This window comes from Pempheris klunzingeri, chromosome 10 (genome assembly GCF_042242105.1).
Source record: "Pempheris klunzingeri isolate RE-2024b chromosome 10, fPemKlu1.hap1, whole genome shotgun sequence".
Classification (NCBI taxonomy): domain Eukaryota; kingdom Metazoa; phylum Chordata; class Actinopteri; order Acropomatiformes; family Pempheridae; genus Pempheris; species Pempheris klunzingeri.
In genome coordinates, this window is record NC_092021.1 from 20,351,223 (window position 1) to 20,371,509 (window position 20,287).

Consider the following 20,287-nt stretch of genomic DNA (forward strand, 5'->3'; position numbering starts at 1 on the left):
GCATTTCCTCTGCTCAGAGTTTAACTGTCTCCTCACTCGTGTTTACTCAGGACGGAGAGAGCAGCAGCGGGAATGTGTGCCGTGTGTACTCAGGGAGGGCTGCATCAGGACACCACGCCTACTGCAGCACACAATTCAAACTCCGAGATAGTGTTGTGCTTCCACGGCACGACTATGAAATGATAGAGGCTCAGATAAATATTAGTTTCGCTTTATTGTTGCTGTTGACCAAGTATTAGTCATGTGTACCCAGTACGTCAGGAGAATCATGAGGCACAGTTGCCTGGATGCCAGAATTTTTCTCTGTTGTTATAATCTGCAATTTTTCCTTCCTGCTTTACTTACAGTCATTTGCTAGTTTATTAGGACACTTAGTTAAGACCAATGCAGTCTAAAACAAAAGTCCTGCAATAAATCCCACTATGTTATAATGTTCTGTTTTGTTGAAATTGTTTAGGTCATTTTGTTGTGTTTCCAATATTTTGTCCATCACATTTATATCAATGAAGGCACGTTAAATATGAGAAACACCTCCCACCAAAACAACACAATATAGCACCACAAACTACATTTGGCTTCCAAATGGGTATACAGTTGAATCACCACCTCTGTAACACAGTACAACTGAGTGTACATTTAGAGAATAGATCTGTGGTGAAAATGCTAACCAGCAGTCTGTGCATGTGTGCGGTGTGGTGTGTGTAGTAGGTCGGAGCACAAAGTCAGCAAGTCATAAAAACAGTAAGTAAGATAAATGCGGTCGTTAAATCCACTGCTTTGGTTCAGACTTAAATATCTCTGCGACGATTGGTTGGTTTACAATGAATTTTGTTGCAGGCATTCATGATCCCCAGAGGACGAAACCTGCTGCCTTTGTTGATCCCCTGGCTTTTCGTCCAGCGGCACCATGACGTTGACCTTTGTTGCTTTGAGTGAAATGTGGACAGCTGTTGGATGGATTGCAATTAATTAGTAGATATTTTAGCATGCTGATGTTAGTATGTAGTTCAAAGCACCTCTGTGCCTAAATGCCACCTCACAGAGCTGCTAGATTAGTCTTTTTCCAAGAGAAGTCACAGTTAGTGAATATTTCACATCAACATTCAGCAGTTTGAATCTGTTAATCGTCATTTTTTTCCTCTATTAAATCCCCCCCTGGCATCTTAAAGGTCTCCTCATTGGTTGCACTGCAGCTGCAGTTTAGCTGTAGATGCTATAATCACTGATGCCGTGATGTGCCTTTGGTTTCAAATGAAGCGAGATGGCGTCTCCCATTAGTGCTAATTCATGTTAAGTGAAGGGAAGAGGCGAGAGAAGAAAGGACAGCGATGAAAGAGGCGGAAATGAATAAAGGCTGAGGGAGGCTGGTGTGGGCTTATGTAGATCCCTCCACTCCATTCAGTTTTTATTCCTCAACTTCATTTACAAGCACCGGCAAAATTTTGTCCCTCTCCTCGATGGCCCATATAACCTTGTATGTTGTATATCAGCTTCTAATCTTCTTGGCTGGTTTTATTGACAGCATGAAAAGCTATTTTTGTGCAAATCAGGTTATTCACAGCAGTTTATTTGATGAGGCACTGCAGCTAGGTTGAGACTCTGTGTGTGTGTGTGTCTGTGTGTGTTCATTTATAGAATTCAAATCACATCACTTCTCTGAGTAACAGTGACATCAGAAGAAATCTGAGCCACTTAGCATTTCCACGGCACAGTTAGGAGTGACATTCTCACTGCTTTACACTGTTCCCTGTGGACCATTCATCATAACCAAGGCAGCCGTAGCTCATGTGGCTCCTCTCGTCCCTGTTTCATAGTGTGTTTTAGCAGGATAGCGTACTCCAAACTGCTTACAATGAGTGTGTTTGCACACTGGGGAAAACAAGAGTTTACAGCCATGCTGGCTGCTTTAAGCACAGAGGTGTTTTGAGTTAGATATTCACATCAGGATGCTAATATGCAGGGAATGTCTAACATCCCCTTAATCTAGTGTGTAAACATGCTAACATTTGCTAATTATCACTTAACACAGAGCATAGCTGAGTCTGATTAATGTCATTCATTTCTCAATAATAGAGTCATAAACTAAAGCATTGGACAAATTGAAATTTTGACCTGATGGTAGCACTAGATGAAAAGGTCAGGGATCACCATCATGGATATCTGTAACATGACAACACATCTGGTAATTGTTTACATATTTTATAGTGGCACCTAAAAAAAGACTCAGGGGGACCCAAGGTTTATAGTCACCATCGTCTGAGAACAATGAATATCTGCACCAGTTTAACGAATTTTGACATAAAAGTGGTGGACAGACGAGAGCCACGGCACTCGCATGACTAAGTTTCTCTGCACAAAAGCGTCTGCAAGGTGAAGGTTTTGTAGCTAAGTACAATTCCTTTTGTGAATTTCAGGGGAAGATACAGCTTTGGTAATAGAAGTTGAGAAATGTGGGTGTTGTGCTCTGAATGTCAGGCTTGGAGCCTAATTGGGAGGTTGTTAAGCTGCTGCTGAGCTGTCAAATGTCTACCAATTACTTGTGCTTCCCCTTGTAATCCTGAAAATCATTGTCCTATTTTAATGAATGCATTTTACACTGGTCAAAAGACAAGCACATTAACCAGGACTTTTACTGCCTACGTAATTATTTTGTGTTTTTTCTAGTTATTAATGGCAGCCATATTTTACTGACGTTCCCTTTGTGTCTGTTTGACCTTATCTAGGTTTCAACTCTGTGCTCACCTTTTATCAGCTTCTCCAAGAAACAGAAGATTAGGAAACACTGGAGGGACACCGGTAAGTTCAAACTATGGTAGAGACAAAAGAACGACAACCCAATCTTTTACCAGCACATTACAGAAAGATGTTTGCAGCCTAATGCAGTTAATTCTATCTACTTCAATGCAACGTCTTTGCTTGGCTGATCTTATGGTTCGAGCGTAGACTGAGGCACCAATGGATCAGGTCGAGGAGGATTTGAACCTCTCCTTTCTGCTGGAACATGAGAGAGAGATGATCCTGAAGGTGCTGCAGAAAGACGAAAAACTGAGGAAACGAGAGGAGAAGAGGATACGGTGAGGACTTCAGTATCACAGTTTGAACTCGTTTTCATATCTCTATAAGTTTTCTTAATATCCCTTTATGTGCTTCTCTTTCTCTCCAACAGGAAGCTGAAGAATGAGCTGCTGGAGATCAAGCGAAAAGGCTCCCGTCGGCCCCGGGAGTCGGGGGAGCGACAGTGCGGTCGCTGCCTGAAGTCTTTGGGCCTGATTTTCGACCGTGGAGATCTCTGCGAGGAGTGTCAGCTGCGCGTCTGCAACGACTGCCGTGTCAAACCTCCCAACGCACGCCACTGGAGGTGTAATGTTTGTGCCAAGATGCTGTAAGTGCGATGCCTGCAGGGACTGAAACAGGAATGGTTTGGACTGATTAGTGACACCACGTCTGTCTCTGTTTGTCTGTGAGGGCCTCAGGTGTTTCACTGCTTAAAAGACTGATCCACTAAAAGTTGGATACATTTAAAAACATAAATATAAAAGAATAGATACAAAATGGAAATAAATCATTTATTATATTCATTAACTCTGTTCTGTTCTCCAGTCACCCACTTTGGGGGTCACTGGTTTATTTTCTATGAAGTGATGAAAGATATTTACAGCTCTGCTAACATGCACAGTAAGGAACTAATCAAGTAATTACTGATAAACATCATGGATTGGTTCCTCAGAATCAGTTAGCAGTGAGTTCTGTCTGCAGTCACATTCACACAATAAAAAAATCAATACCAGAGGTACCAAGTTTTCCACCGCCGCTGGTCTGAATAATCACACCGTGGCCATAAGATTGTTAGGTTGTTTTTGAATAACTGTGAGAAGTAAAACTTTTCTCAACTCTTGCTCTCTTGCTTATTGTTTGCAAATGCTTGTGCTCTCTCCACCTACACGTATAACAAAGTTCACATGCAGAGAATCACTGACTGAGACACAAGCAGACAAAGCAGAAGGAGAAAAAGTGACCATTTTTCTAACAGAGTATCTGCAGAATAGTCTTTAAATGCACTGATTTTAGTTTCCCCCAAAGGCTTCAGAAGATATTAAAATGTCGCTATAATTCATTTACAGAGATCATGAAGGCAGTTCTGATGGTTATTATAGTATTTAAGTAGTAGTATGTATGTTGAGGCACTGAGTTCCCAGTAAAATATGAACACTGTGTTTTGCAGGGAGCTGAAGGTTGTGACAGGAGAGTGGTTCTTGGAGGAGCGGTCCAAGCGCTTTGAGAAGGGAGTACCGAGCAGTGACGTGATCAAACAGACAATCATGAGTAGCCCGATCAGTGAGTTTCACGAATAATGTCCTGAAAACTGTAAAGCTGTTATCCAAACCATAATGATTGGAGGAGACGGTATGTTAGGTGGTGAAGTAGTGTAGGATATTCAGTATTCTGGTTTATTAATGGATTCTTGGTGTGTTTGATCACCAGCCACAGACAAAAAGTCTACAGAAAACATCGTCTCCGAGTCAGAGAGATCCGACACCCCGAGATCCAACAGAAGTGCAATACACAATATTGTGGATGGTGCCAGGAGGAAAGGGTAAGTAGTGGAAATAGAGCAGCTCAATTTATATTCACGCAAACACATTTGTATTAAATAGGGCTTACTCGATAAATTACACAACACGAAGACATGAAATATGCAAGATGTGCGGTAAGCAGAGAGCTGACAGGATACAATCATCTCAAACCACATTTGAAAGAAATGTGCAGCATGTTGAGCACTCACATCCGGACAAAGGCTGAGAAAAGATCGAGTGGGTTCTCATTTGATTTAGAGACCCTGAAAGCATTTTAAGACACATTTGGTAAAGCAACACGGCAGTAATTGGATTGTGCCAGCTCGCATCACTCCTCATCTTGGCTGCACTGCAGTGGTTCCTGAAGGCATCACAGTGATTCAGACAAAGAGCCACATAGACACACAGCAAACCAGCTCTGATAAACAATTGATACGAGCGCTGCTCTGTTAACAAAAAATGAGCTACTTTAATTTCAAATTCACAGAAAGCTTCGATTATTTAATCAGTGTGGTGGCTGCTGAGGACTCTCTGACTAATAAATTAAATATTCCATTATTAAAAGACACAATTTAATCAAACAAAAGACATATAAAGTTAAACTAGTTTTTATTGAATACGTGCATCATTAGCAGGGATGCTTGATGTTAGAAATTGTGTTCCTGCATCCTGTACACAAACAAGGAATTACTCAGAGAGTGAAACAGGTGGTTTGGATCGTCATGGGACTGTATGCAACAAATGCAAAAAGTAATCAAGCGAGTATAGTAGGAAAAAAAAAATCAGAAATATTAAGAAATACTTTTTTAAAATAAGACAAAACAGCCACAGGACCTCTATGAGGCTGTACTTAATGTCCGTACCTTCATTCACATGTATCCTCCCCACAAGTTTTCATCAAAATCTTTCATACTTTGGCCAATATGAATGTGGAACAGGCAACAAATTACATTCTGTATTCTGTATTTGATATTAAAAAGGTCTTAAAATGTCTTTAGCGTAGCATTCAGGTGGATTTTTCTTTTAAAGAAACCCTTGAAAATATGTTCTGCCATTGAATTCCCAGTAACTGGTGGACGATTAAAATCATCCTCTTTATCAAATTTCATGGCAATGAATGTCCAGTAAATCCAGTAAACGCTGAATTATTTCAGTCTGGACCAAAGTGGTGGACAGATGGACTGAGAGCCACTAAAATCTATCAGGAAGGTCTTTTTTTGTCCAGCCAACTAACAGAAAGAGAAACAAACAGGCAAATGATTAATCAAAGTAGTTTCAATATAATAACGTACAGAGTTGTTCATCCCTAATTAGAGCGTATTTCCACTGCAGGATGTAAACTGTACAGTTTAGGCGACTGTGAACCTCGATGAAATGACTGTAATGACACTACAGGAACAGGACAGGAAAGTCTCCAATATACAGTAGATAACAGACTCCCTGTGTGTGTGTGTGTGTGTGTGTGTAGAAGGATGAAGATGGATAAAAAAGCCAACCGACACACCTTGAAACCAGAGAACGGAGTGGACACCGCCAGTCTCAAGTCTGTTTCGGATGGAGACGCTCAGAGCGTACGAAGTGTTCGCTCTGCTCCGAGTCCTCGATCAAACAGGTGTCCGTCCACACTGCCTGTAAACACACTGAGCTATGAACTGCATACCATGTCATATGTCATAGGTATTCATATCATATCATAATTTTGGAGGCTGTTTTTAGCTCTAAAAATACTTTATTGATGGATATCCTTTCTCTCAGCTCTGCTGCTGCCCTTTATGATATCTGATATCTGATATCTACAGTTTGAAACCTCAAAATGTGAATAGAGACGTTGCTGACATTCAGCACATTTAGGCATCCAGGTTAAAACCCGGTTATATGCATCGAGGCCACATGGCTGCTTTGAAACAAACATTATCAAGTGAGATGGCAGTGACAGTTATTAAGGCACAGACACGTTGAGGCATCTATTAAACTGATATTTGAGTAAATCTTTATGCAGCCAAAGAGCTTCAGGCAGGTTGTTTGCCACAAGTGTTACTTAAGTATGCAGGACTTAAACTAATGTTATGTCATGATGAAAGATGAAGGGAATGTCATGGGTGTTGAACTGGTTTTCTGTCTGGTTTTCAGGGGCGGCGCGGTGGCCTTGGAGTCCACAGGGATGCCCACGGTCCCCAACAACCTGCGCTCCCAAACTCTGGACAGATCCTCCACTACCGGCGACAACCGGAGGGTCAGGGTCAGCAACTGATACACACAAACACAAACGCACACGTACAGCAACACTCTGGGAGGAACCGTCCTGATTAAATTGGTATTTTAACAGCTCTGGTGTGTGTGTTTGTGTTTGCAGCCGGACGGAGCCGAGAGCGTCGCCAGTTTACGCTCCAGCGACAGCGTGCCTGAGAAAAAAGCTGCCGGCCATCACAGGACAGATTCGGGCACTCCAACCATTTCTGTGTCCAGGGCCTCTGTCTCGTCAGGTACATCCATTACAACCCGCACCCCCGTGACTCCTGCTGTCGTCTTACGGCTTCACAGCTCACACACAAACATTTCGATATCTGAGCCACAGCTTGGAGACGTGGTAGCGGCAGCAGCATCAAATCAAAGGCAATGATAGGACAGCCAAAAACACTCAGCTGCTCGCCACCTCAGACTGTTAAGTACCTCGTAAAGGACAGAATTACTCCGTACTCCATATCACGTCCGCACAAATTGCACTATTAACTTGCGTCTCTGTCACTCTCTGCTGCTCTTCTTTGTATCTTGAGCTCTCTCCTTTTTTAAGTATAATCTCCTTCACTTCTCTCTCTGTGTCAAACCCTTTATCTCCGAAATTAACAGCTGCGTAGAGGTGCGTCAAGATTTTAAAATGGCTCCGATTAATGTTGTTAACTGGAGAAGAGCTGCTGGATGTGTCAGACCATATATTCAGTATACATGTATGTTACCATTTTGTGTTGTAGCATTGTATTTGCACTTTTAGGATGGATTTTTAAGGTCTTACTACTTTTATTTATTTGTATTCATAGGCTTGGGTCTGACTTTATGGTTGATGTGCTCCAAAGATACAGTGTGTCCCTGGCGACGTCTTCAGATCCTCAGACTCTGATGCTCTGATGTTGTTTCAAAATCTCAGATAAGATTTAGGGTAAAGCTGCCTCCTGATGACCCAGTTTTGCAGTGTTACCACCTAATTTACACTTCTAATCAATTTTAAATGTCAAAATCCCAACTTCCAGCTTTCTCTGTTTTGCCCGTACGTGTATTTAAAGGAATTTTTCAGTATTTTTGGAAATACTCACTTTCTCTCTAAGAGATGAAAAGATCCGTATCAATCCAGACGTCTGCTGTAAGTATTGAGCTGGAGCTGGGAAGCCATTATTCGCATAGCATGTCTTTAAGGTTCAAGTACGCCCTCCAGCTCTGAAGCTTAACAACTGACATCTATTTTTTCTCTGTACACAAAAAGTATTTGATACGTTTCTTTTAGAATCACCTTTTTGCAATGCTGTCTTAAATCAGGGACGCGATGATTGAAAAATTACTGGTAATCTGCAAGAATCAACCAAAATGGAAAGTCTGACAAGCGTGGCCACCTGACACTAGCCCCATAATTAGAAAAAAAGACATGAGAGATGGTTCCTGTCATTTCATCTTAACTCTCTGCAGGAAAACTAAAGACCATGTATTAGTGTTGAACTGTTCCTTTAAAGTATCAGCTCTTTCTTTCTAAGCATTCTCAGTTTGCTATAAATGTAAAACACTTTGAGCTGCATTTCTTGCACATTAGGTACAAAAGTCTTTTTATCAATACTACTATATGGAGGGTGAATTTCATGTCCAAGCAGATAACGTGGTGATAATCATTCGTTTCTGCTCTTTATGGTACTGTCTGCTTCTATTACTCAGCGTTTGCCTTCCAGTCCCAAACTCCCTTCAAACAGCATCTTTGAAACTACTTTTTTTCCCCTCACTCCTGTACTCCTGTATCACCCGTCTCCCTCTCCTCCCTCCCTGCACCAGATCACAGTCGTTCAGAGATGGACCTGTCAGCTCCCGCTTCTGAACCCAGTGACGAGGCCATCAGTCTCAGGAGCCGCTCAGTCCCTGGGCTCAACGAAACAGTAAGTGGCATCAGTCTGTCCCTTCCTCCTCCTCATCCTCCTCCTCCTCCTGCTCTATCCCCACATACGGATCTTTTACAAATTCACCACGGGCCACAATCACGGCAAAAGAGTGAAATTCACACTGCCGGTTAGATTTTTCAGTCCATGGCCACTTTTAAATCCATATGTCCACTATACTCTCACCACTCTCGGGATCTGTGGGCTGATGAACTCAACGTGATGCGTCAGACATGGGGCTGAATGTTAATTTCACTTCAGAGCTCACTTCAAAGAGCATGACAAGCATCTAAACTGCTGTAGGCTGAAAACAGGTGGAGGATCTGATGGTCAGTATAGAGCTGCTTTGTCTCTCTGCTTACTGGGTCTTCATTTGCATTTAAAGTGCTTCACAGAAAACCAGGCACTCAGAGACACACATCATTTTGCTTTCTACCCACTCATCCATTCATGCTCACAACTTTACTGTAAACCTAACAACATTGTATTTTTGCGTGTGAAAACCAAGTAAACAATTTACCACACTGTCCTGACTTGTCTTATTAAATTTATAGAGGTTGGCTGCAGCCGCCCACACAGAGCTGCTGTGTGGAAAACTGTGCAACGTACAAAGACACGTTGGCCAGCTTCCCAGATGCCATCTCCCTTTTGATTAAATCTGAATGCTGTCACCCGCAGGAGTTCTCTGATGAGGATGCGGAGGAAGACATCGATGCCCTGATGTCGGCTCATAGCAAGACTGCCGGCCGACGCCTCAGCAACGCAGTGTCAACGGTAACACCCATGTTAAAGCTAGTGCAAACACGACGGTATAAAAAGCAGATTCTGGGAAGTCATGTATGCTCACATAGTGTACAAACACGTACACCACCTGATGCGTGAGTCAGGTGCGTAGTGTATATTTTATTGTTGACAGTGTAAACATGGAGCTTTGGGGCCAGGGCGCAGCTTATGTCACGAACCCCTTCCAGTGCTGCACGCTTAGGAAGCCTGCTGCATTTACATAAACTAACTTGACTTGTAGTATGGTAATGTAAGCGTTATGGTTACACAATATGAAACATGTTTGAATGTAGGTTAATCTACTTTGTAGTATTGATCTTATTACAGAGTGGAGCACTGAGCAGCGAAAGAACCAGATATTCCTCTCAGTTAGTGAAGACCATAACCAGAGCTAAAAGGAGAGTGAATATTCAACTTGGATGTGTGGCTTGATAAAAATGTTAACATCTTTTCCCAGAATCAGTGTTGCTCTGGATCATCCACAGACTTCACTGTGCACAGTTTAGTTTTTACTCTTTTCCCTTTTACAGGAGAAATAGTTCCAGTCAAAACTCGTAATGGTGTTTTCTGTTTATTGTGAAGAGTAACAGGGACACTGATTCTGGAAAGAGATGAACAATGCCCTCAACACATTGAAATCTATTGTACTGGCGGGGAGGCAGAGATGATGGGTAGCTCAAAACATGGGCAAACTGGTTAAACTTAACTTTCTGAAATACTTGGCTTGTCTTCCCAGTCTATACAGTCTGGCAGACATTTCAGTCATTGAGATAAATTATAGGCTTATTGACTCACACCGTGTTCACTGCTGTGTGTGTGTGTGTGTGTGTGTGTAATGTGCTTAGGTAAACAGGCGAGGCAGACGTCCCGCCAGTCTGACATTTATCATGTCATCTCTTATATGACTAAAAGCTGTCACTGAGCTGCTGTTGGCCATATGAATGGAAGTGGAAGGAGGTGATGAGGGACATTATGCAGATAGTTGGGTCTGTCATTGAATGGAGCTTTAATATACTCTCCCCACTGTTACATGATTCGCTCATAATGAAAGCACCACTGAAGCAGCATCAGTGCCATTATATAACAGACATTTCTATTACTGGTTCGATTGTGTTTTCAAGTTTAAGAGAAAAACCTCTATGTTGATTTTATTAACTCGGTTTTGTTGATGAATCAAAATAAGCAACAAATATGCACTCACTTGGCAGTTTATTAGGTACACGTAGCTTAGACTAATGTCTAACTGTCTAATGAGTTTGTGTTTATGAAGATTAAAACATGCAGTTTTTGTTTAGAGAGGCGCTGATTCATCTGTATGGTCACTTTGCAGGATGTAGTTTGTGGTGCTGTTGAACTGTTGTTGCATTATACAGACAGTCGTTTCTATTATTTAGCCAACCCGAATTGATATGGATGAGGTGGACAAGATAATCAATCAATCGATCAATCTTTGTTGATATAGCACCAATTCATAACAAACGTTATCTCAAGACACTTTCCATAAAAAAGCAGGTCAAGGCCAAACTCTTTAATTAAGAGAGACCCAACGATTCAAGAATTCAAGAATCCCGACATGAATAGCAAACAATAATCTATCAATAATCTATTGATAATGATTATATTACTGATAATAGGAATTTGACTAATAATGAGCAATATGACAGCGGTGAATAACATGACAATAATGAATATCAACAAATATCAGTATAACACCGAGGCTGGCTTCATATTTTTCCCAGTGGAGTATTGCAACAAAAATCTGCTGCAGCCCAAAAAGCAGTTTCTCTACAGACTGTCATGTGCTGCTGAGTGTTACATTGTGAGTATGTCAGCATTTATGTATGAACCACATTTCATCCTTTCAATAGTTGTCAGTACATTTGACCTAAATCCACAAATATCAACCTGCAGGTGGCGCTAGATGAAAAGTCAGGGGATCACCAAAGTCAGTAGGACTCATCCTCAGGGAACCATGAACATCTGTACAAAATTTCATGGCAGTTGAACCAATAGTTGATGAGATATTTTAGTCTGTATGATCCCATGAGCCAGGACTACTTAATTTGAATATATAAATATGTAAAACATTTCATAGACTTGGTAAACATCACGGGGAATCTACACCTCTAACTCATTCTGACTGTTGGCCTGCGTGTGTGTGTCCACGCTGATTTCACTGCATTGTAATCTCTGTGGTTTCATCTGATAATCACCATGGTAACCGTGTGTAATGTGGTTTCTGGCTGTGCTGCTGTGGACGGGGTTTCTGCAGCTCCTCCTCGGGGGCCGGGGGTCTGTGTTGGGGGGCTGCCTCTATCACTAACACATCAAAGAGCTCAGATCTCTCTCCTTCTCCTCTTTTTCCTTCTTCCTCCCCCCGCTTATCGGCTCTTAGTCTTCCACTCCGGTCTCAGAGAGAAGGTGGGGGTACCTCAATGTCCCTGACTCGGATGCTGAGACTGTAAGTCTCCCCTATCACGCTTGTGCATGCGTTCATATTCACCACTGCATTATAGAACAGTGAAGGTGCCGCAGCAAAGCACCACAGCACAAACATTACATGTGACATTCAGTAATATATACTGTATATCCTGACTATACCTGCATGTTCAGTATGGATTTTAGCTCATATTTGCTTTTTAATTTCATGCTAACTCCGTCTATTTCCATGAAGTCTGAGCTCCTCACATTAAACCAGTCATTTATCACACTGGCTCGCTGCAGGAAGTAAGTGAGTCTCCAGTAGAAGAGGCACAGTGTGTGGTTAAATTCCTGTCGGCGCTCTTCAAACAGCAATATTATCATCAGTGGCTTATACCTCTTATATTATATATTTATATAGTTATGTCCTCTCCAAGCCTCATGTTTGCCTGCTTCCCAAGAAATGTTCCCGGCCAAAATTACCTGCTGTCGTTGTCTTTTGTTCGTGAAATTGGTTTTGCAGGTACACAATAAGGAGGCAAAATGTGGTCTTGAAGCTCTAGTTTGTCGTGTGAGACTTGTTTCTTTTTCATCTGGCAATCTATGAAACTCAGGAGGTGCAGCCACACAGATCAATACACTCACAGTGTTTAGCAGTCAGTGTAAAGGTAACTATGTGGCCACATGAGTGGCAGCTTTCACTCTTCTTACAAACACTGGAGATTATTTGACTTTTAATTTTATTCTTTATGCCTCTGGCTACACATTTACTGTCTATTCCACGTTCCAAATCTGCCTGCTATCAGGCCGAGCTTTTTGCTTGTGTTTTATTTTTTTATGACTCGCAATAGGAGCTGAAATGACTGGGCAATTAATTCAGTTGTTAATCAACAGACAATGAATAGCACTAGCTATAGCAATGTCATTTAGCTTCTCAGTTATCGGGATTTTCTGTGTCTTTTGTGATAGTAAATTGAAAGTTTTTTGGATTGTTGGTCAGGCAAAAACTTGAAGATGTCACCTTTGGCCTTTGGAAAACTGTGACAGGCATTTTCACTATTTCCTGACTTTTGTAAAGACGATTCGTCTCTGAAGTAGGTTGAAATAAATAAAAAATAATAATTTCCATGTTCAGCGGGGGATAATCGTTAGTTGCAGTTCTACTATTTTTTTGTAATATAACCAAAACATCAACAGTGGCCATTAGATGGAAAAAACTATTTTTAAATCCACAGCTTCACTGAGAGCAGCGCTCTGTTTTCCTTGATATCTCCTCCACACTTGAGTACCTTCATCTCCTCTGTGTGCCCAGCAGGCCACTGAAGCTTTTCAAGTCTGAAGCCCACTGTATTCGACCTTGTGGGAGTGCTGCTGTAGTAATGTCAAAGTGTGATTGACATGAATCTTACCCTTAACAGTTCCATGTATCGCCACAGATTTGATTCCATTCAGTTTCAGGGACTGTTTCACCTGTTTCATCAGCCTTCTGTACTGCTGTAGATGCTGCTGTTGTTTTCTTTGTCAGCCCTCCTTCTCTCTTTTATGCTTCATATGTCATGTTTTCTTTCCTGACCTCTTCATCCCTCCTGTCTCCCGTCTCTGCCCTAACCCTAACAGAGTAGCATAAACAGCATGATGAGCATGTACAGTGAGACTGGTGACTATGGCAACGCCAATGTGAGCGGCGAGATCCTGCTGAACATCAGCTACAGCTACAAAACCGGTGCTCTCAATGTCCTGGTGAAAGAGTGTCACAACCTGGCAACCGGAGACGAGAGGAGGCAACGCACAGACGCGTAAGAGGACACACACAGACACACAGATACTGACACGTGTCTGCTACATCACCAGATAATAATATTCTCCATGAATCGGCTGAAAGTTTGGTTTGAACACACACATATTCACAAAGCCTGTTCTGTCTAATAAATAGTACAAACCTCAAAATTATTGAAAATAAATAAACATTATGAAAAGAAAAAGCAGCAGATAGTCACAGTTGTAAAGATCCATGAATTGTTTGTTAAACTGCAAAATAGCTTCCTTTTAATTTTCTGTTAATCTATTAATTAATCCCCTAATCATTTCAGCTGTACTTGTATTTACTGTTGGGTAACTAAAGCTGTCAAATAATAAAAGGTAAATAAAAGGTTTCCTTCTGAGATGTAATGGAGTAGAAACAGAAAGTGACAAAAACTTAAATACTTCGATCATTATCTCATATCTTTGCTAATACATCCACGAGTCACCTGAGTTTTGAGCAAAGTCACTATGACATCAATCCTTTAAGATGTGTGCAGTCAGTGAACTCAGCGTTTATTGAACAGATTATTATTCTTTATTCTTCTCTTTATTTATGACCTTGGAAACTGTAGCTCGACAGAAACAATCCCAGCTCAACAGTGTCACTCTTTTCTCTCAGTCTGAGCAGCTGAATGCTGTTTCATCCACAGCACCGTTAGATTTGACTGGTCCATGTCAGCCTAAAGGTTCAGCATTAAAGTTCAATTGTTTTTCTTAACTGTTCTTTTATTATTTTCAGTTAAATTAGTTTATTATTTTTCAGTGTTGATTTATATGTTTACTGATGCTTTTACAAGCCATCAATAACAACAAGCCTTTGTTGTGAATCTCTCTTGCTGGTGAGTCATTTATAGTTCAGGAATTAAATGGAAAGGAATTAGATACGATTTTCTAGTAAGTCTGCAGTTGTAAATGTTACTAATGCCACTAATGAAGGATCCTCTGTTTGTCTGCAGAGGTAAATGTCAATAAGTTGTTAATAAACAAATGAGCTATTTTCTTTGTGGCGAAGAGCCAACATGGTCCTTCAGTTACAGCTTATAAAACACTTCACAAAGCAGAGGCACAATAACTGACCTGCTCATGAAATGACAAGGTCTCATTTTCTATATCTGCACATTAAATACACAAGACAGAAAGTGTAAAAAACTGGACAACATTTTGAACACACAGAGATTAAATTACATTATTAATATTAGTATTATTAATTATTTTCATCTAAATCCCATTAAAAAGACAAAAAAGCACATTTAACTCAAGTTCATTCCAGTGTTTTTTGGTTAATTAATTAATATCATATTATTTAACATTTATTCTCCAGTAATTTTACTCTTACTGTGTGTTTACTGGCCCACAGCTTTTCAGATGATTATCTGCTTTAATAAATCAGAGGCTCATATTTCATGTTTGTCTAAGCAAGGACAAATACTCTCATTTCTATGGAGCCGGAGTGAGTCAGTCTGTCTTTTTTATGGCAGTTACGTGAAGACTTACCTGCTGCCAGATACGTCACGGCAGAGCAAGAGGAAGACGAGCATCAAGGCCAACACCATTAGTCCCATTTTCAATGAGAATCTGAGGGTCAGTGGCCGAAAAACTCAACAAGCACAATCTTGTTTTGTGAGCTCAAGTTGCTGAATTCAGAAACTTTTATCATTAAGCTCATGTCCTCCCTGTGTTGCGTAGTATGTGATCAGCCACTCACAGCTGGAGACACGAACCCTGCAGGTCTCTGTGTGGCACCACGACCGGTTCGGACACAACAGCTTCCTGGGAGAGGTCGAGCTGACGTTCGACTCCTGGGAGTTTGATTCCCAAACAGAGGAGTGGTACGCTCTGCAGCCAAGGGTAGGAACCAGCATCAGCATGTCATTACGCATCTGGTCTTTTTTTCTTCTGCATTATACAAACACGCTAGACAAATGTCTGAGGGGAATGTGACTGATGTCTGTGTAGGTGGAGAGCAGTATAGACTCCACAATGCAGTACAAAGGAGAGCTGACAGTCGTGTTGAAGTACATACCTGCGGAGAAGAACCTCGTGCTGCCTCTAGACCAAGTACAAGGTACATTCATAACTCTGATGACTATTCTATAGTATATTAAACATCATGCTCTGTGATAAATGTGTTAGAGGGCAAACAAACTGCTCAAATAATCTTAAATTCTGTTAATTTTCCTCCTTTGTTTTCCTTTAAGTAACTAGAATTTTATCTATATTGCACCTTTAAAAACTTCGAAAAATTGAACTAATAGATATCACCATGAAACTTCCCAGCTTACTTGCAGTAAGACTAATGGTTTTTTGTATTCCAAGTTTTCTGAAATGTTATGTTTAGATATGAAAATGATGCAATCTCTAATTAAATATGTGCTAATTTTCACGTATTTCCAGAACAGAAATCTGAACATTGGATAAAACCAGGTTCAAAATTTTTACAGAGGACATTTTTGATATCTTCTTTTGTCACTGGATAAATCAGAATCATGAATCATACATGTTACAGAAGCACAACAGCCCATTGATCAACAACTATCAAAGGCATCACAAATCAATATGTGTGTGCAAAAACACTTAAAACACGCTTAAACAAGCGCACAGTCCCCTCTGTGTTTTCAGTCTAGACCAGCAGGCCCTGATCAGAGGACCTGAGGGGCCGAGCAGAGGTATAAGACGTTAGTGGTGAATTGAATTCTGAATTTAATCCAGTGTAGTGACAGGAGAACCGGGGTGGTGTGAGAGCGATATGAGGCTTTAGACAGTAATCCTGCTGCAGAGTTTCTGGACTGAATGTAGCAGGAGGACACAAAGGTACTGATAACCATTTCCAGCAGCTGGAAAGGTAACAGTGGGCGTAGTTTTGCATTGTTCCTTAGATAGAAGCAGCAGGACTAAACTGACTTCACTTGCTTATTAGTGCTGAATGCTGGTGCTGAACTGGAGGCTAGATGTAAAAAAATAAACCATATAATACGAAACCTTGGTTCTACGCACTTACCTCAAAGACATTTGTGCTGCAAAAATGTCTTTATCCTTTTCAGATCCTCCTATGATTTTTCTGTACTGCTCTTTAATAAGGCACGTTTCGTAAAGGCCCTTTAAGTCGCAACTAACAAATTGATTAAATTTTAACAAATGATTACTTTCCAGGTGAGCGATTAGCCATTATTGATAACAGATTTTGTCATGCCAGCTTGTGAAAAATCCCTTTGACCGGTTAAAATATTATTTCTGGAAAAATCCATTTATGAACAACTTCTCAACACTCACAACTTAATAATTTAAACCCTTTAGCAATTACTTATCAACATGTCCAAGGGCAGACTAGATGGTTTATTAGAAATGAGCATTATTTCATTATTACCAAATAGAAAGTCTAAACACTGACCAGTGGATTTTTTTCCCAACATCAAAATCCAACATTTTCTTATGAACTACTTAATGAACTTATCTATAAGCGTCAGTAAATAATTTATTGTCTAAGTTACAACTTATAAACCGTTTATAAAGGGAGACTTTTTAGGAAGTGGTATCCTTTTTTCTTCTTTTTTTTCTTTAGACCACCAAAAATATTCAGGTTAACAAACACTCACCGGTTGTTTGTTCTGATTATAATCAGTAGACATGACGAGTGATGATGAGACAAGTAGACATTGTTTTGTCTCAAGCAGGTTATTATACGATACAGTCTGCTGTAATTATCATAAATAAATGTCCCGAGTGTTTGTGCTTGGTTATGTACATACACGGTGCATGTTTATGTCTGTGAGCACTTTCCTCATGTCTAAAGCACTTTACCACAAACGTTTTACTGTTGTATAAATAAACCTGCACCTTTGAAGTGAAGATTGTTTTCTGTTCTTCTGTTCTCTGTTTGCCCCCCCACAGTGAAGAAGGGGTTCCTGAAAAACAAGAAGACGAACAGCTTCACTCTGCCCAAAGGGGGCATGGTTGAGCTTCTAGTCAAAGGAGCCAAAAATCTCACTGCTGTCAAGTCTGGAGGCACTTCTGATGCCTTTGTGAAAGGGTGAGACGCTCCCTGCGGGGGCTCAGGAACTTTTGAAAAGGAAGCGGTTTTAAAGCACATTTGAAAAATGAGTAAAATTATGTTAAGATTCACTTGTGACGCCACAATTATTGTAGATAATAAACTCAACACTATTGAACTGAGTCTCTCCAACTGAGTCTCTTGGCCCCTGGGTGTGTACCTGGTTGGCCTGTTCAGTGATCCATCCATGACACTGACAGGCCTATAACCCCCTGACTCTGACCTTTAGGGTGGTCTGTGCCACCTCTTGTCACCCTTCTGGTCCCACCACCTGACTTCCTGGTTACGTGAGATGTGATTTTGAAAAACACAGCCTGATAATCATAAAGTAAGTTATATTCTTTTCCCACAGATACCTCCTCCCTGACAGCAACAAGTCAACCAAGCACAAGACTGTGGTGGAGCGACGCACTGTGAACCCGCAGTGGAACCACACCTTCACCTACTGCGGCCTGCAGCCCGGAGACCTCAACAACGTCTGCCTGGAGCTCACTGTGTGGGACAAAGAAGCCCTGGCAAGCAATGTCTTCCTGGGGGGTGTCCGGCTCGGAGCTGGCACAGGTGTGTGTGTGTGTGAAGAAATGTGTGTGAAGAGATGTACCTGACTTTGTTAGTATGTGAGACAAGACATTTCCACGCATTTTTTTCCCTCAAAGTCTTGTGCAGTATTTTAAATAAGGTGGTTTAAACCTCTGAAACATTGCACAGTTCTCTGTGGACTAAAGAGCTTTACTGGAATTTGTGTTTTAATGCTTACTCCGTAAAGAAAGTTTTTACTCAAGTTCAAAGAAAAATGTCTGGTAAACAGCTTAAAAACCTAACTTAAGCACATATTTGGTATGCTGGTATTCTTCCTTTGGCTACTGAGGTTGGTACTTTGAAATATATTCAAAGGGAAAACAGATTGTGTGAAGTTTTTGATTTGGGAGAAAAACTGAGGATCATTTTCTTTTGTTTTGTACAAATTACGATTTAAGAGCGTCTTGTTTCCACTAAACGGCTCGACGAAATACTCTGGTGTACAGATAATGAAACATTGGCATGGCTGCTAAATTCCTCTGTGTTTGATGGAATACTTTAACATTTTTGATATCCTATCGTAATGATAAATGGATGCAAGTTATAACACTGTGCCGTGCATACAACCTGCTTGGGCTGACTAGATACAGATCCTCCTGCTTCTGCTCTTTAAGCTAAGTTGTCTTGTAGGTTGATCTGGGCTGGTTGTAGCTGACACAGTTATAAAAACTTCATCAAATGAGTGTTGAGAATGTGTTTCTGTCCTCAGGGCTCTCTAGTAGTTCTAACTAAGTAAAACAAATATTCACGTGTTTGTCTCTCTTCCCCTCAAGGAAAAAGCTACGGGAACGAGGTGGACTGGATGGACTCATTTGGGGATGAACAGCGGCTGTGGCAACGCATGATTGAAAACCCAGAAGTCCCTCAGGAGTGTACTCTGATGCTGAGATCGAGCATGAGACGCAACACATGAGCCGGACCGAAGCACAGACAGAGAGGATAAAAAAGAGAAAAACAGAGGGAGAGGGCAAAGACTTGAAGTGATGTGAAGGCGTGAGGAGAGAGCTGAAGAAGTGGGACGGTCGGGAAAAACAGAAAAAGCGAAGGGTTCAGGACATGAAGGAACAGAGACCGTCCCTCTCCCTGCGTCTTTCCCCCTGTTCAGATCCTTTCTCCTGTCCAGAGCAGCCACTCATGCCTTACACACTCATCCACATGCCCCCGTGCCCTCCAAAGCATTTGGTCTTGAACAAGCACTGCTGTTTACTGCTGTATATGGAGAAAAAAAACATGTTGTATGTATTTAACTGTACCTACAGAATAAGCACACGGTGTTTCTGTCCTCCTCTCTGTGATTTATGTACCAGAGTCATATCTGCATGTAGTTACAGCCGACGGAGACCATTTCTAACGCATTGGAGGAGGCACCGATCAATAACGTAGAGACTTAGACATTCCCTTTATAAGCAACCTCATCTGAAGCACAAGATGATGCTGAGATTCATCCCCGTATAAACAGTTGTGTGAAGAGGTGGAAAGTGACTAGTTCTTAGGCTAGGCTCTTACTCAAGTAGCAGGATTATAATCACTGGTGAGGAAATTACAATAGTAGCACTTTTGAAGACTTCTCAGGGTAGATACAAATTGTGAGATCAGTGTGGATTTTAATATCAACCACCAGCTAATTTCTGATTCTCTCCAAAGCTTTTTTTTTTTTTTTTTTTATTCAAAAGCTTTCGGTTGGATCACTTTAAGAGGGAAATTATTATAAACCTAAAATGAAATATCCTATAATTTGTTATTCTGTCCTGCCAAAAAGAAGCTGAACACAACAAAATAACACTTAATTTTAGAATAAATTAAAAAGAAGGACTGCAACTAACTTTTTGTCACTTTCTTCAATTACTCTACTGATTGTTTTGGATAATTTGTGAATCATCAGATTTCCTCGAGCTGTAGACGATGGCCTTAAATTTCAAACGCTTGTGTTGTGTGACAGTCTAAAACCC

At 40.9% G+C, this 20,287-nt stretch overlaps 1 protein-coding gene across 1 annotated transcript; it reads left to right on the plus strand.

Annotated features, from left to right (window-relative positions):
• The first annotated feature begins 2,955 nt into the window (after window positions 1–2,955).
• On the plus strand, window positions 2,956–19,806 carry sytl5 (synaptotagmin-like 5). The gene is made up of 16 exons (XM_070838111.1): window positions 2,956–3,074; window positions 3,167–3,382; window positions 4,223–4,335; window positions 4,483–4,594; window positions 6,043–6,186; window positions 6,705–6,813; window positions 6,928–7,057; window positions 8,604–8,704; window positions 9,383–9,478; window positions 13,526–13,704; window positions 15,190–15,292; window positions 15,398–15,559; window positions 15,668–15,776; window positions 17,600–17,738; window positions 18,112–18,320; window positions 19,112–19,806. The coding sequence occupies exons 1-16, from the start codon at window positions 2,956–2,958 to the stop codon at window positions 19,249–19,251; spliced, it is 2,181 nt and encodes a 726-aa protein (XP_070694212.1). The 3' UTR covers window positions 19,252–19,806.
• Window positions 19,807–20,287: the final 481 nt, after the last annotated feature.

What these genes read in the sequence shown, in the direction of transcription:
- sytl5 (XM_070838111.1), top strand. Translation starts at nt 2,956, where the DNA reads ATGGATCAGGTCGAGGAGGATTTGAACCTCTCCTTTCTGCTGGAACAT. An exon ending in AATGTTTGTGCCAAGATGCT is followed by an intron (nt 3,383 to 4,222) that starts GTAAGTGCGATG and finishes TGTGTTTTGCAG; the next exon opens with GGAGCTGAAGGTTGTGACAG. An exon ending in GCCTCTAGACCAAGTACAAG is followed by an intron (nt 15,777 to 17,599) that starts GTACATTCATAA and finishes GCCCCCCCACAG; the next exon opens with TGAAGAAGGGGTTCCTGAAA.